General features: G+C 40.3%; 1 protein-coding gene across 2 annotated transcripts; it reads right to left on the bottom strand.

Annotated features, from left to right (window-relative positions):
- Positions 1 to 200: 200 nt before the first annotated feature.
- On the bottom strand, positions 201 to 15,274 carry Fkbp3 (FKBP prolyl isomerase 3). Of its 2 annotated transcripts, XM_048415932.3 has the most exons (7): positions 15,117 to 15,274; positions 11,900 to 12,001; positions 11,106 to 11,213; positions 5,649 to 5,784; positions 4,509 to 4,576; positions 2,107 to 2,204; positions 201 to 536 (listed from the first exon to the last, which is right to left on the bottom strand). In XM_048415932.3, the coding sequence occupies exons 1-7, from the start codon at positions 15,222 to 15,224 to the stop codon at positions 482 to 484; spliced, it is 675 nt and encodes a 224-aa protein (XP_048271889.1). In that variant the 5' UTR covers positions 15,225 to 15,274; the 3' UTR covers positions 201 to 481. The 2 variants fall into 2 exon arrangements, with proteins under 2 accessions (XP_048271889.1, XP_048271890.1); XM_048415933.3 differs by lacking the exon at positions 11,106 to 11,213.
- Between the last annotated feature and the right edge of the window lie 702 nt (positions 15,275 to 15,976).

Genomic DNA, 15,976 nt, shown 5'->3' with positions numbered 1-15,976 from the left:
TCTTCCTACCAGAATGTTTTAGTTACTTTAATTTTCTGCTTCAAGCTCTATGCATGCCTTTGACCTTCTACCATAGAGTAATATTTTTAAAATGTCCTGGACAAAGCTAGCCACTATTAGCAGTTATACTCTATTTGGATGAATTTCTGAGTCCTATTAGTCTGAACATTAATACAGCAACACAGAATAAGTCAGTCAAATCAAGACAATCCATGACATTTTTATTGAGCCTTTTAGTTTATAATGAGGTAAAAGGAAACTCAGTTCTTCTTTTTAATACTTTACACAACTATAGTAAAATATCTGAGACTTAAAGGGTCTTCCAGGGGATAGTATTTCTCAAAAATTGAGATCAAGTAAACAAGCTTTAACTCCTTGAATTTTCCAGTTGACACTTCCCTTAAAATAGTAACAAGCTCTAATTAGTCACATTAAGTTTCAAGGCCAAGTTTTTATTATTGATGTCTTCGGAAAACTGGTGTCAGTCAATATCTACCAATTCCACTTCAAAAATAAGTTTGGCATTTGGTGGAATTCTGTGGGAAATGGTCAAGGTAAATTTGATGGTGAGTGCCTTTCCCCCAACCACTAAACCATAGAATTATACTAGAATTGTGAAATCTGACTGTTAATATAGTAACTTAAGCTCAAATCCCAACATTTGTGTGCTGGAGACAGAATTAGTTCCAAGGTGACTCAGAGATTGTCCCAATAAATTTAAGAGGAAGAAATTTGTATTTGACTCAGAGGCTAGCTTGAGTTTCCTAAAAGTAACGTATCCTTACTGATTAACATTCTTCTTATCCGAATGCCCCACGAGTGCTACAGGATCAGCCAGTATCTTATGAAAACTGCTACATGAGAACATGGCACCTACTGTGAATTAAAAGCTAAGTTCGGGTTTGCTTGGTTTTCATAACTTGAATGCCAGCACTGGGAGGCAGAGGCACTCCAGGATAGCCAGGGCTACACAGAGAAACCATCTCCATAAAACAAAAAAGGAAGGAAAATAGTAAAAAAGGTAACAGGGTTTCTTCATAAACATCAGGTTAGGCTTGATACTTTCACATTAGATGAAGCTGAACTGAATTAACACTACAGAGGACTTCCAACCTTAACCTCACTTATCTCCTATAAATCCCAGTATCAAAACCAATTTTGCAACAAGAATGGAATCAACAGCCAAAAATCACTTCCCACTTAAATACTGGATTAAAGACTGAATGGTCTAGCCTTTCTGCTTTTTGTATGTTGACAAACCACTTTGTCATAGAGGTACTGTAATTATTAATAAATGCTTACATTATTTATCTTGTGGTCTCCTTCATTTTACTCGTGTTAACCATTGTTTATTCCATTTCGTTCTTCAGTTAAAAGAAAGAATTCTCGTTCTTCAGTTAAATGATAAAGTAGCAAAAAATTGCTCTGTAAATGTGCCCCCCACCCCCAGACACTGGAGGATCAGAAAATTAAGGCCAGCTACAGAAGACCCTTTCTCCAAAAAGAGAGAGATTTGTGTCTAAAAGATGAAAACTTAATTAACTGTTAAAACTTCCTGGTACACACCTTTAATCCCCAGGACCTTTGGAGGCAGACAGGATTCAGTACTTATCTACACAATTCCAACCTGGCAGGGAAACATGGTAAGACTTTCATCTCAAAAAAAAAGAAGAGAGAGAGAGAGAGAGAGAGAGAGAGAGAGAGAGAGAGAGAGAGAGAGAGAGAGAGAAAGGCGGATCAAGGAAGATCAGTACAAAGTTTGACTACTTTGCATCAGCAGAAAGTATCAGCCAGGCAATGTCACATTACTGTGACCTCAGTAGCTACTATGATCATCTATCAGGATTCTTGATTGGCAGCTTGCTTATACAGCATCTTTCATGTCTTCAGGTAGTTTTTTTAAAAGAAGTTGCTGTGCATATGTGGTATGTGTGTCTGGAAGCACATACCACACCATGCAAACGGAGGCCCAAGAACAACTTGTGGGCATTCTCTCCTCCACCATGTTAGGTTCCAAGAGTCTAAATTAGGTTGAAAGACTGATCCAGATCCTAAATATGTGGGAGTTGATGTGTGTATGTTTAAATTATAAACAAAAAAGGATACTTGGCATCAGGTTGTCCTTTCTTTCCATAAGCCCATTCTGGTTCAATCTCCAGTCGAGCCTTTTCTCCTTTACTCATAGTCAGGAGCGCTTCATCCCACTAAAAGCAAAAACAAAAGACATGGACTTACAGAGCAGCAAATATACATTTTTTTTTAAAGATTTATTTATTTATTATGTATACAGTATTTTCAGTACTCTGCCTGCAGGCCAGAAGAGGGCACCAGATCTCATTACAGATGGTTGTGAGCCACCATGTGGTTGCTGGGAATTGAACTCAGGACCTTTGGAAGAGCAGACAGTGCTGTTAACCACTGAGCCATCTCTTCAGCCCATTTTTTTTTTTAATTGGTGCTGGAGACGTGGCTTAGAAGTTAAGGAATCTTAATGATTTTGCAGAGTTCAGTTCCAACACCCACATCTTAGCTGTTCCTATCTGCCTTTAACACCAGCTCCTGAGGAACCTCCTGTTCTGGCCTTCATGGGTCCTCATATGCACGTAACATACAGAATGCAATAATTTGTTGTTTGTTTAATCCTGGTCTTTCTATGTGGCTGTGGGTCACACATAACTTTGTATGCCAAACTGGTCTTGAACTCATACAGAACCACTTGCCTCTGCCTCTCAAATGCTGGATTAAATTGATTAAAAAAATATGCCACCATGACCAAGTATAAAAATAATTTTTAAAAAAATTCTACTATTGCCTGGCAGTGGTGGCGCACGCCTTTAATCCCAGCACTTAGGATGCAGAGGCAGGCAGATATCTGTGAGTTCAAGGCCAGCCTGGACACCCAAGACAGAGAAACCCTGTCTCAACAAAACAAAAAAAATTCTATTATTGCCCTAAGGTAATGTGTTTGAATGAATTCCTAAATCTGTCTTCAATTTCCTCAATATGAAGTCTCAAGTTAAATGCAAAGCTCCAGTCTTTTTTTTTCTCCTTTTAGGTTGGAGATCAAACCTTGTACATGTCAGTCAAGCTACACCTTCTACTAAAACCTCTGACTTGCTATTTTACCTTGTTTTGAGTTCTACATAGAAGTCGTTAAGCCTCATCTTAAGTAAATATTTTGGATGTCACCATTTGAGTTTCTGAAAAACTACAATTTAAACAGATAGTCATTAACATGAAAACACATTTTGAGAAAATTATCAGCCCAACTTCTAATCTCTTCTTAGGCCTAACTTCTTAAAGTTTACTTTGTTACTTCTCATATGCTTAGGCAAATAAAAGCATGTTTATATCTCAGAGATATTTTAGAAGAAATAAATTCCTGTTTCTACAAGTGCTTTAGTAGAAGAGATTTCAAAATATATGACCAAAAAAGCTATGTACTATTTTTTTAAAAAAATTTTAAACGTGAAAGGCTGTTTTTTGACAGTTAACTTTAAAACTAAGCTTATACACAGAAACTATTGTATGAGTTCCCATTACATTAAATTATACTCCCTAAAGCTTAGAGCTCTACTCTTTGTCGGTATTTTCTGTTTATTTTTTGAAACACAGTCTCAGCCTGGCTATGCTGGAACTTGATGTGGGTGGAGGAGCCTCCAACTCAGATCTAGCTGCATCTGCATGGAGTGCTGGGATGAAACGTATGAACAAGCATGCCTAGCCCAGGATTCTTAACCTTACAGGTGGGAAAATAGACACCTAGAAAACTTGTACTGGGTCAGCCTGTCAGGATACTACAGTCTATCTAACTTCAAAGATTACTTTCATTAAATCTCTAATTCTTAGACTTTTACAAAATGTTTTTCATGTTTGGTGGTTTGAATGATAATGCCCTCATAGGTTCATATATTTGAGTGCTTAGTCTCCAGTTGATACACTACTTTGAAGGATTAAGAAGGCTTTACCACGTATGCTGGTGCTCACCTTTAATCCCAGCATTTGGGAGGCAGAGGCAGGAGGATCTCTGAGTTAGAGGCTAACCTGGTCTACAGAGTGAGTTCCAGGACAGCCAGGGCTGATAGAGGGAGAAACCCCATCTCGAAAAATAAAAGCGTGGCCTTAGAGGAGGTGTGTTGCTGAGGGTGGGCTTTGAGGTTTCAAATGCACATGCCAGGCCCAGTGTCTCTCTCTCTCTCTCTCTGCTTGGTGCCTGCAGACCAGGATGTAAAGCTCTCAACTACTTTCCCAGCACCATGCCTTCATGCTCCCTACCATGACATTAATGGACTAAGCCTCTGAAACTATATGCAAGCCTCCAAGGTGACTTCATAGCAAAAGAATAACTAAGATGTCCAAAATATAACCTAGCTAGGACCTTGCATATGCTAGTCAAGTGTTCGATCACAAGGTACTCCCCACCCCACAATCCAAACTTTTTAAGAGCTTTTCACCACAAATATCTGTTAGAACACCTAGGGATTCATTTGCCATCTTTATTTACTTACTCCTCTGATAACCTTGCCTATTCCAACCTTGAAGCTTAAAGGCTTGGCATTTTTCTTCTTCTTTGAACCTGCAAAACAGAATTTACCTTTTAATCACATACTGTAGTTTTGTTTTGGTTTTTCAAGACAGAGTTTCTCTTTAGCTTTGGAGCCTGTCTGGAACTTGCTCTGTAGACTAGGCTGGCCTCAAGCTCACAGAGATCCACCTGTCTCTGCCTCCAATACTGTAATTTTAATTACCTTCTTCTAAATTGTAGTATTATGTATTTAAGAACTTCCGAACAAAGTTACAAAAGTAATCTTTAAATGTGTTTGAAGTATATGATTGTTTCGTCCCATATATACATAGCTACCTACAGCTACATATAGCCTCAATATGAACACACCCTGGAAGAGGATCAAGATCACTAAATAAGATCACGTGCTATATTGCCTTCTTTCTTCCTTTGAGGTAGAAGCTCACTCTGTAGCTGTCCTAGAACTCACTACTTAGACCTTAAACTTCCTGCCTTTTGTCTCCAGAGCGCTGGGATTATTTTTATTTTCTCTTTTACATTAAAATCCTACAGCATTCTGGGACATTGGTAGGTTTGAATATTACTTTTCCTTACTAACCTGATGTTGAGGCTTGATCCCCAATGTCGCAGCATTGAGAGTTTAAGACAACCTATAAGAGGTGATTAGATGCATAAGGGGTATGAATGCTTTTTTTTATAGGAACAAGCTCCTCACTCCTGTAGCAATTAGCAGTTAAATGAAGAATGAACTATTAGCAGAGCACTGACCTCCCTCAATCACGGCCACACAAGTACTTCTCTTCATGTGGTCCACTTTCTTAGGACAGACAGCACGTGATACCAGGAGCAGAGCGGATGCCACTTCTATTCTGTTCTGGAGTGCCACAACTAATAGCCAAGCTAAACCTCTTAATAGTCTCAAGAGTTCTACAACAGACATAAAGCTTTCCTCAAGTCCCACATTCTTTGCTTCCCAAATGATTAAGATTAGCCAGCCAACAAGTCATGAATGGTAGTCCACCACCAAAAAAATCTTGGTACAAAAGATATCAGGGAAAGGAACAGCAAAGAAAAAAGAATGGCCTTTTGCTCATCTGTTTACTGCACAAAAGGTAAGACTTACTTGTTTGAATATTAGTATCAAAAACAGTTCCATCCAGGAGTGTCCCTGTATACCAGCAGTGAACAACGTCTCCTTTTTTGGGGAAGTTGGTTTTATCTCCCTTTTTTAGAACAGATTTTGTATATTTTGGTGGGCCCTAAAAATAAAATACATAGTTATTTATGTCCTTTTAAAAAGATGACAATACTTATAAATAATGGTTACCAAAGTTAGGTCAGAGTAACAAACTACTTGTAGCCAACATGAGTTAAGAAACCATCTCAACCAATGAGAATATTACTCACATATGAGGTCATAATTTAATGTCAAATAACGTATAGCATCTTTGGAAACTAAAATTCTTAAGGCATGACTTTGTTAATCATTCAATACCATAAATTCTCAAATTTAGAAAAACAATACTAAATTTCCATGGTACTCATGATATCCCCTACCCTCACATCAATTATGTTACTAGATTTTTTTTTAATCATAGCCAATGAAAATGAATACAGTGATGTTGCCTCCATCCACAGCCTGAATATGACTCTTTAAGAATCTTGGATGGAACCAGGAATGGTGGCACACAACTTTAATCCCAGCCCTCAAAGAGGCAGAGGAAGGCAGATCTGTGAATTCAAGGCCAGCCTAGTTCCAGGCCAGTCAGAGTTGCAAACTGAGATTCTGGTCAATAACAACAAATTTTGGAGGGAAAAAATACTCATGAAAATAAATGGTTTCTGTATTCAAAAATGGATTCACATTATCCAAATTAATTTTTGGTTTATAAACCTTTTAAAGCAAGTAGCAAGGATTTAAAATCTGTTTTATTCCTGAGTTTGGAAATGAGAGAGATAGTATTTTTATTCTTCCTTCCTTACCTATTTGCAATTGGCCAAGTCATGCATTCATTTGTCTGTCTCCCTTGACTCTAGATTCCTGCACTTTCCACTGCTCTCCATTTGATAAAGAGTTATTGACCAAACTAGCCAGGGTTTTATCCTCTCCTGGGTTAGGTCTGAATCCTGGTCTGTGAAGACTGGAGGCGCAGTAATAGTTTCCAATAGTTGAAGGGCCTTATTCGAGGCCAGTGGTTCACAACCTGTGGGTCAAGACCTCTGTGGGGTCACATACCAGATCTTCTACATGTCAGATATTTACATTAGGATTCATAACAGTAGCAAAATTTGTTATGCAGTAGCAAGGAAATAATTTTATAGTTGTGAGTCAGCACAACATGAGGAACTGTTAAAGGGTCACAGCATTAGGAAGGCTGAGAGCCACTGCTCTAGGGTAATCCCTGAGAAATTCAGCACGTACAGAATTCACTGTTCCAGCCACCCCTAAAGGTTAAGGCTCTTATCTCAGTCTGTGGTTTAAGAGCCTAAATGGCAACATAAGGTTTCCTACCCCCATCTTGGGTCTTGAAAACATCTTCACTGGGGTTAGAGATGGCTTAGATGTTGAGAGCACTGGCTGCTCTTCCAGAGGGCACAGGGTTCAACTCAATGCACATAAAATAGAAATTATTAAAAAAAAACTTCACTTCCTGCCCCTGTTGAAGTCTTTGCCATTCCCTCTCCTTCATTATCATTCTTCCTTAAAAGGTCCAGCCACCCATGCATGTAAATGGGGCTTTAAAACTGTCTGACCAACTTAAAGTCTGCTGAGTATGTCTTTGACATAGGTAGTTCTTGAATGATGTTAAAAATGACTACTTTCATGTCCAAAGACCTACACCATGAGTCTTATCCATTTTCAAGCTCTGGACAGCTGGCAAGTATCCCTCTCTGCAGTGCTTTCTCTAATACTACGTTTCAATTTTTTATTTCAAGTTTTTAGTGTGTATATATACATATGGGTCAGAGTTGATTATCTTAGACCCCACCTGCCCTGTTTTTTTTTTCAAAGAGTTACTTTTATCTGTATGTGAGTGCATGCCACATGGTTGTGGGTGATTGTGAAGCCAGAAGTGTCCAGTCCCTGGAGTTGGAGTAACGGTAGTTATAAAATGCCCATGCTGGAAACTGAACTCAGGCCCTCTGAAAAAGCAGAAAATGTTTTCAACCTCTGAGCCATCTCTCTAAGACTCTTCTCCTTCCACTTTTATGTGAATTCTGGGGGGTCAAAATCTGATTGAGCCATCTTACCAGCACTACACTGCAATTTCATAACAATCTTACTTCTTATACAAGAAATTTTGCTTCCCCAAGAACTGAGTATTGTCTGAAGACATTTAAAATTGTTTCAAGTGGGAAGGGATTAAGGATGTTGTCCTAGTCTAATTTCTGTTGCTATCACTATGACAAACATCATGATCAAAAATAACCTGGGTGTTGTGGAATATTATTTTAAGATGTGCTGTGGAACATTTGTTTAATGATGCAAAGATGTGTTATATTCTTTTATGATGCGTTTGTTTAACCCTGTGAAGCTGTGTTACTTTACCTGTTTAAAACACCTGATTGGTCCATTAAAGAGCTGAACAGCTAATAGCAGGCAGGAGATGAATAGGTGGGGCTAGCAGGCAGGCAAAGAGAATAAATAGGAGAAATTTGGGAGGAAAGATCAAGGACCAGGATAAGGAGGAAGACTCCAGGGGCCAGCTACACAGCAAGCAACAGAGAAAATAAAGAAAGGTATACAGAAATAGAGAAAAGTAAAAGCCCACAGGCAAAAGAGAGATGGGTTAAATTTAAGAAAAGCTGGCTAAAAACAAGCCAAATTAAGATCAGGCATTCATAAGTAAGAATAAGCTTCTGTGTGACTTATTTGGGAGCTGGGTAGCAGGCCCCCAAAATAGCTAAGAAGAAACGAGTAAAGCCCTCCAAAAGTAAAACAACCAACTACACTTGGGGAAAAGGGTTTAGTTTGGCCTTCATGTCAACAAGAGTTCATAACTAAGGGAAGTCAGATAAGGAACTCAAGGCAGGATCAAAGGCAGGAATTGACAGAGCAAATGTTACTGGCTTGCTGCGCTTGCCTTCTCATATAACCTTAGACCACTTGCTCAGGGTGGGCTGGGCCCTCTCACATCAGTGAAGAGAATGCCCCCACTGACATGCCCACAGGCCAATCTAATGGCAGTAAATCTTCAATGGCAGTTCCACAAAACTGAAAGCACAGATATTACTAAACATCCTACAGCGCAGGATAGCATCCATCAACAAAGAAATAATAAATTGAGCCCCAAAGCTCCCCTTCTGTCTCAACAAACACACACACACACACACACACACACACACACACAAGCGAAAAAGCAAAATGGGGCATGGTAGCCTGTGCAAATCCCAGCACTTGGGAGCACGAGGAAGAAGGATCATCATGTGCTTGAGGGTAGACTGGGTTACAACAGACTTCTGGGGACTCTGTCCCTGCTTCCCATCTCCTTGGAGCGCTAGAATTACAATCTACTACTCTATCTGCCTTAATATGGGATTCAAGAGTCCCCTCCTGTAATGCAAATATTTTTACCAACTGAGCCACTGCACCAGTCCATCATTTTCTTACGAGAAATGTGTCCTGTGAGCCACATGATTACCCATGAGAGCAATGAAGTGCATTCTGATTTTTCAGAATATTGTTTTGTGACTTTGGCCACAAATTAGCCAAACTAATATGAATTCAGAACAGGCCAAATAACACTCCATGCTCGTTTCCTCACCATGTAGTTTTCCCTCTGTAGTTCCAAAGTACAAGCATAGTAACAATAACAACAGGGACAAGTACAGTATCACTAAGAGACTACAAGATCCAGGAAGAGAGCGTGGGCAATGGACTTCAATGTTCCCGATTTAATAAAAATAAATGAGAGCCTTAGTCCTAAAGGCCCAGGAAAAGTAAAAGGAGAGTTGAGTATTCATAGGATTTCTAAGCCAAAAAATAATGGTCAAAGCTATAGGTCTACACAAAAATTACCATTTAAAATTCTAATTCTATGGATTATTTCTAGGTCTTAAGAAATTGTGCTTTGTTGGGCAGTGGTGGTGCACACCTTTAATCCCAGCACTCAGGAGGTAGAGGCAGGTGGATATCTGTGAATTCTAGGACAGCCAAGGCTATACTGAGAAACCTTGTCTCGAAAAACAAAACAAAAAGTGTTTTACTAGAAATTCTTTTTCTTTTTTAAAGAATTTATTTACTTATATGAGTGCTCTGCCTGCAGGCCAGAAGGGGGCACTGGGTCCGATCATAGATGCTTGTGAGCCACCATGTGGTTTCTAGGAATTGAACTCAGGTCCTCTGGAAGAGCAGCCAGTGCTCTTAACAGCTTAGTCATCTCTCCAGTCCAAAATTCTTTTTCTTATTGTTTTAAGAGACAGGGTTGTACTACATAGCCTCACTGACTTGGTACTCACTATGTAGCCCAGGCTAGCCTCGAAGTCACAGATCTGCCTTCCTCTGCCTCCTGAGGGTTAGGATTAAAAGTATACACATTACCTTACCGCCTTTCTTAACTCTTTAACATTGTATTATCTTGTCTTATAACATGTCTAATTATTTTCATAAGGATACACTATGCTCTTTGCTTTTGAAACTCTATAATATAAATTTATTTACTTTGTAGCTACCTAATATTTACTCAATAGATAAAACAGTCATCAAAGAGTTATAAAATTCCAAAGTGTTCTGTGTGCATATACCCACAAACATTAATTTGTGCTTTATGAAAAATATTATGGAAAATTAACTGGCTTTAATCACATAACTGTCTGACTTCACTACACCATAATTTACAGTCTAAATACATACATACCCAATGCTATAAAAGTAAATGTAGATTATCATCATTGATACTGACTGCTTGCAATAAATGAGCTTAAAGCTGGTCCTACAATTCCTCTCTTAGGTGGGTGAGGCAGAGGAAAAAAAATATCAAGAGTTTCAAGCCAACCTAGACAAAAAGCAAAACCCTGTCTTCAAAACAAATAAACAAACCTCCAAATGATTCTTCAAACCTTTTATAAGAATATAAAACCTGGGCTGGGAAAGGTGAGACATGAACCCATACCCTGAAGCCAAGCATGGACTGTTTCCATAGCCAGGCACATTATGTTCATTGGAAAAAGCTAAAAATAACTTAAAAGGAAGTTTCTTTAATTCAGCCCAACTTGGCTACAGAATCAGATTCTTAAAATAGTTCAGAAAGCCGGGGAGATCTGGCCAGAAGCTACTAGCTCTTTGGTTTATTTCTATTCTAAGGATAGGGAGTCAATACACCCCCAATCAACCTTCCCTCTGAAAAAGTAGCTGCATCAACCACTCCTAGTTTACTTAGAGATATAAAGCAAATGTTAGCTGGGTTGCAGGCGAATCCCATGGTGATGTGGGCCAGCATGCACAACTTAGTAAAGCCCTTCTGAAAATTAAAACAAGTAATTGGAACTAGTTTAGTGGTAGAGCACTTGCCTGGCCATGCATGAGGTCCTGAGTCAATGCCTAGTACTAGAAGAAAAGAGTAGAAACTGATTCACAAACCTCGTCCAGAGTTTCCTCAGACTTGCTTTCTCGGGGTTTCTCGTCGTTAAGTTTCACAGTTTTCACTTGCTCAGACACTTTACTCACAGTCTCTGTGCCCTTGAAACGCTGTAAAAAACACTCTAACATGAGTGCGGACGGCAGCCTACTTACTACCTAGCAGTGTCGATATCCACCCTGCCAACAAATGAGCTCCTGCACAATGAAGGCACGCACATGGATCAACAACTCAAACAAAAGCAAACCACCAAGGGAATCATCTAAACACAAAGATATTACTGATTTAAATATATAAAGCCAATAAACTATGATCCCCAAGCCATTTCATGATATAAATTCTAAACAAGCACCATGACCTTCAGACAAGGTTCCTTCAATAAAAATCCTTTTCTATAGGTGGCGGTTACTTTGTAATAAACAAATGTTAAAGAATTTCTTTAAATCTCTTTTTATCATCTAAACTGGTTTAAATTCTCTCATAACAGAACTCACATAACATGTGATAACAGTGTAGAGAATGTAAACAGGTTTAACAGATTTAGGGCTTAAGGTTTGTGTACTGATTTATACCGCTAGGGGTTTTTTGTCTGTTTGTTTTAAAAATCTGGTTCCTTTAAAAACAACCCGAAACACTACCAAGTTGTAAACTAGCCTTGCTTGATATGACAGAAAGTCCAATTATGATCACAGTGAAAAAAAAATGCAGGTGGGAAACCCCAACTTATTCTTCAAAAGAAGTGCATCTAAAATTTGTAGGTGGAAATAAAATATTTCTAAATGATGTTGTCACTTACCTTACTTTCAAAAAGATGATTATAGGCTGTAACCAAATGGTCCTTATTAGCAGTCTTAGCTACATTTTTAATGTTTCCCAACAGTTTATGCTCTGCAAGAAACTACAAAAAAAAAAAAAAAGTTCATTAGTTAAAAACAATTTCCCTCCAGTAGGAAGGATCTAATAGTAGAAAATGGAGTCTGGAGCTGAGGATGTAGTCTGATAGGTAGAATGTCTGCCTGGTATACACGAAACCCTGGGATCCGTTCCACACCCTACATAAACAGGGTTTGGTGAAGCACACCTGAAATCCCAGCACTGAGCAAGGCCATAGCCAGGCTAGTGAGTTCAAGACTAAGCTGAGATACACGAGACCCTGTCACCAGAAAGAAAACAGAAAAAACTGTAGTCTGAGGTGAGAGGATCACTTAAGCTCAGGAATTCAAGACCAGTCTGTACAATAGTAAGATCCTGTCTCAAAACCAAGAAACTTAGAAACAATCTTTTTGTGCTAGCTGCTACATTTCAATAGTAATAATGAACAAATAAACACTGTATTTTATATCCCACTCTTAAAAGGCACATTTTAAACAGCAGGTATGGGAGGCAGAGAGTCACTCTAACCTTTCTCCCATTACAGAATACACAGAAAGACTATCTAGACATGAAGCATGCTATAAGCGGCTGCTCCTGGGAGAATGCTACTGGCACACCTTTAACAGCCTACAAGTTGTCCTCTGACTTCCACTACTGTCATGGCCCTCATGCCTACACACATTAAGCCAATAAATAAATAAATGCAAAATAACAGCACCTGCAAGGTTAAGCAAGAATGGAGAGTACTAGGCCATCTCATGCTACCACACAGTAAGACTATCTCAAGAAATAAAAAAAAAGCAGTAATAATAATAATAAAGTCAGTTCATAGTATGTTTACCTAAAATCAGGGGAGGGTTAGAAATCTTGTGTTAAAAATATAAAAAATACTTGTGTTTGTGAGGTTGTCTATTGGTGTGTGTGTGTGTGTGAACACACAAAAAGCATGCACGGTGTGCTCCAGGTCCTTCCTTTCCACCTGGTTTGAGACAGGGTCTCCCTTTCCGGCCAGGAGGTCTAAGCGCTCCCAGGGGGTCTCTAGGCTCCACTCTCTGTGCAGCGCTGTGATCCTAAGGACCACTACCTCTTCCTACCTCACAGAGTCACACTTGTGTGGCAACCACCTGACCCACTGAGCCATTTCTCCAGCCCCTTATTCTAGTCTGATTCCTTTACTGTATTTGGAAATTACTGGTCTCCAAATGTTCTTAATGTTGATTTTTAGCACCTAAGAGTTTTATTTTTTTAACTACCTTTTATCACTACTGCATTTTCCCCTCTTTGCCTCCCTACCCCCTTTTGGAGATAGGGTCTCAATATGTACCCTGGCCAGCCTAGAATTTACTATGTAGTCAAGGCTGATCTGGAGTTAACAGAGATCTACCTACTTATACCTGTGCTATAAATGTGTGACTAAGATGGAGCCAAGGCTGAAAACTGCATTAAAAAGAAATATTTTAAATAATAAAAGACTGGCAAAATATAAGAGAGATAAAAGTTGGTTATACAGAAGTAATCAGTTACTTCAGCACTCTTATGATTTCCTTGAATGAGTCTAGAAAGATGTCTAAAATACAACTATCTAATATTTTAATTAACAGGAATAATAACCATCAACTAAGGTAAAAAAAATGATCACCGGAAACCGTGCATTATTACAAAATATTATGATGTTCCAAAACTCTTAAAATTGTTCAAGTCAAGTCAGTTTAACCTAGGAGTATAAAAAAAGAAAAAAACTTTAAGTCTACTCTGGGATACGTTTTCTAAAGACGCTTAAAGAAGTACAGTATTGAGGCATTAGATGCCCAACTCTACTTCTGCTGAAAATCAGAATGGCTCAGGAAAAAATAATTGCACTAAAACGACCTAACGGTCTATCTGCAAGGTATCTTTTTCTTTTCATCCTTGTATATTCAAACATGGAGCATTGTTGTTCTTACTACACATGTTATATAAATATTAGCTGAACTATATCCTGATGCCAGATTAAGCATATGCGAGGGACTGGAAGTATAAGAGTTCTTTGAATCTCCCCATCAAGATCCTAAGTGAAAATACAATCCTTTCAAAGGAACCCAGAAACTTTTTAAGTTACGACAGGAAAAAACACAGGCCTGAGTGTGTACGTGAGCGATCCCTGGAAAATACGCACTGAAATGGTGTCAGCTAAGGCATGTTCATACTTTGGAATACAGAACACTCGGTACTTGACATGTTAGAATTTGAAAAACTAAGAAAATCAAATTTAGCTGCATCATCTGATTTTAAGTGTACCATCTTTCAGCAATTTAGAGATAAGGAACACGACGACGACATGGTGGCGCAGGCAGGCCTGCATCCCTAGCACTTGGGAGGTGAAGGGAAGGGAATCGGGTTTGTAGCTAGAATGGGCTTCATCAGACGCTGACTCCCAAAAACATTAAAAAGGGGGTGATGGTGGTGACCGGAACGAGTGACCACTTCTGGAGGACAAAATGTCAGGTGTTTGACGAAAATAACCTGTGACTTAAAAAACGGATGGCTGAGATGGAGACAAGGCCGAAAACTGCATGAGAAAACAATTTTTCAAATATGTGTGTTTATAGCCATAGGAGACCACAGTAATACATTTCACATTTAATTCTCCTAAGTATAAAGATAAAAGGATTTTGTAACATAAGTTAAACCGTATTATTATTCGTTTTTGAAAAATCACGGATTAGTATAGTTCGGTATTTAGTAGATGGTAAAACAGGTAAGATGCACACACGACTCCCCACGTCTTCACAGCCCTCCCATTTCCCAGTGGCCAGCACTGCGCCCGGGAACCCCGCATTCCCGATTCCTCGCCCCCGCCTCAGACACCAACATCTCCGGTTCCTTTCTCTCAGTCCTCGGCCCTCACAGGTCCCAACTGGGATTGAAATCTAGGGCTGCGCTTGGCTCGCCTGCCCCAAGAAACAAGGCCGATCCCCTCGGAAGCAGGGGCGGCCCAAGGGGCGGGAAGGTGGGAGCCCACGCAGGCCGCTCGGGCCTGGCCAGCACCGACCGCAGCAGGCGAGGGCGGGGGCACCGAGGAATTCGGGACGTAGGGCATCTCCGGGGGGGTGGAGCGGCCCTGGGTCGCCCCGGTCCGGCCGCCCAAGTGCCTCTGGTACCGAATCTGAACCGTGATCCTGCAGAAACTTGATAATGTCCTTCTTGGGCAGCTGCTCGCTCCGCAGCTGCTCCACAGTCCATGCACGCTGGGGAACAGCCGCCGCCATCTTCCCCCGCTGCCGCCGCCGCACTGAGCCAGCCCGCCTCAGCCCAGCGAGGCCCCGCCCCCGGGGCGTGGCCTGAGTTTGCGCCACTCTCTAGAGGTGGGGCCTCCGCCTCTGAGCCAGCCCGCCAGTCCTGCGCAGCCCCGCCCCCGAGGCGTGGCCAGGGCATGCGCTGTACTTGAGGGGCGGGGCCTCCGTCTTTCCTAGCGAGCGAGTCTTGGTCCACGTCTGGCCCCGGGACCTGCCCGCACTCAGGGGCGGGGCCACCGTAATCCTTATAGGACTCACGTGATGTCAAGGCTACGCTGTGAGGACTCCGCTGAGTAGAATGAGAAGTCTCTGGAGGTGGCTTTGCCAACTGGTTGCAGTGATGATATCAAACCTCCTTAGTTTGATGCTCTGTGAGGCATTCTCTGGGAAGTCATTACCCACGCTTGTTTGCAGCCTACCGTATCTTTAGAGGTACAGATAGCAATCCGTTTAAAGAAAATAACTGCATTCGGGTTTGCATCTCATTTTATCTAGTTCTACCCTAATCTTATCTGAATTGACTTAGTCCTGCCCATCAAAACATTATTTACACTAAGGTTAATACAAACCGCCCCCAAACCAAACGGCAGATGTTTGTGTACTAAACGAATTTAGAAACTTGAATAAAATACGGTAATGAAGCTCTAGCTTCACTTAAAATACCTCTTTCCGACAGTGAGGGTGGCGTAGAGCAATATGATGTGCTTGCGCTTTGCTTCAGTAAC

This window comes from Myodes glareolus, chromosome 11 (genome assembly GCF_982192425.1).
Source record: "Myodes glareolus chromosome 11, mMyoGla1.1, whole genome shotgun sequence".
Taxonomy (NCBI): Eukaryota; Metazoa; Chordata; class Mammalia; order Rodentia; family Cricetidae; genus Myodes; species Myodes glareolus.
This window is presented reverse-complemented; position numbering and strand designations above follow the sequence as displayed.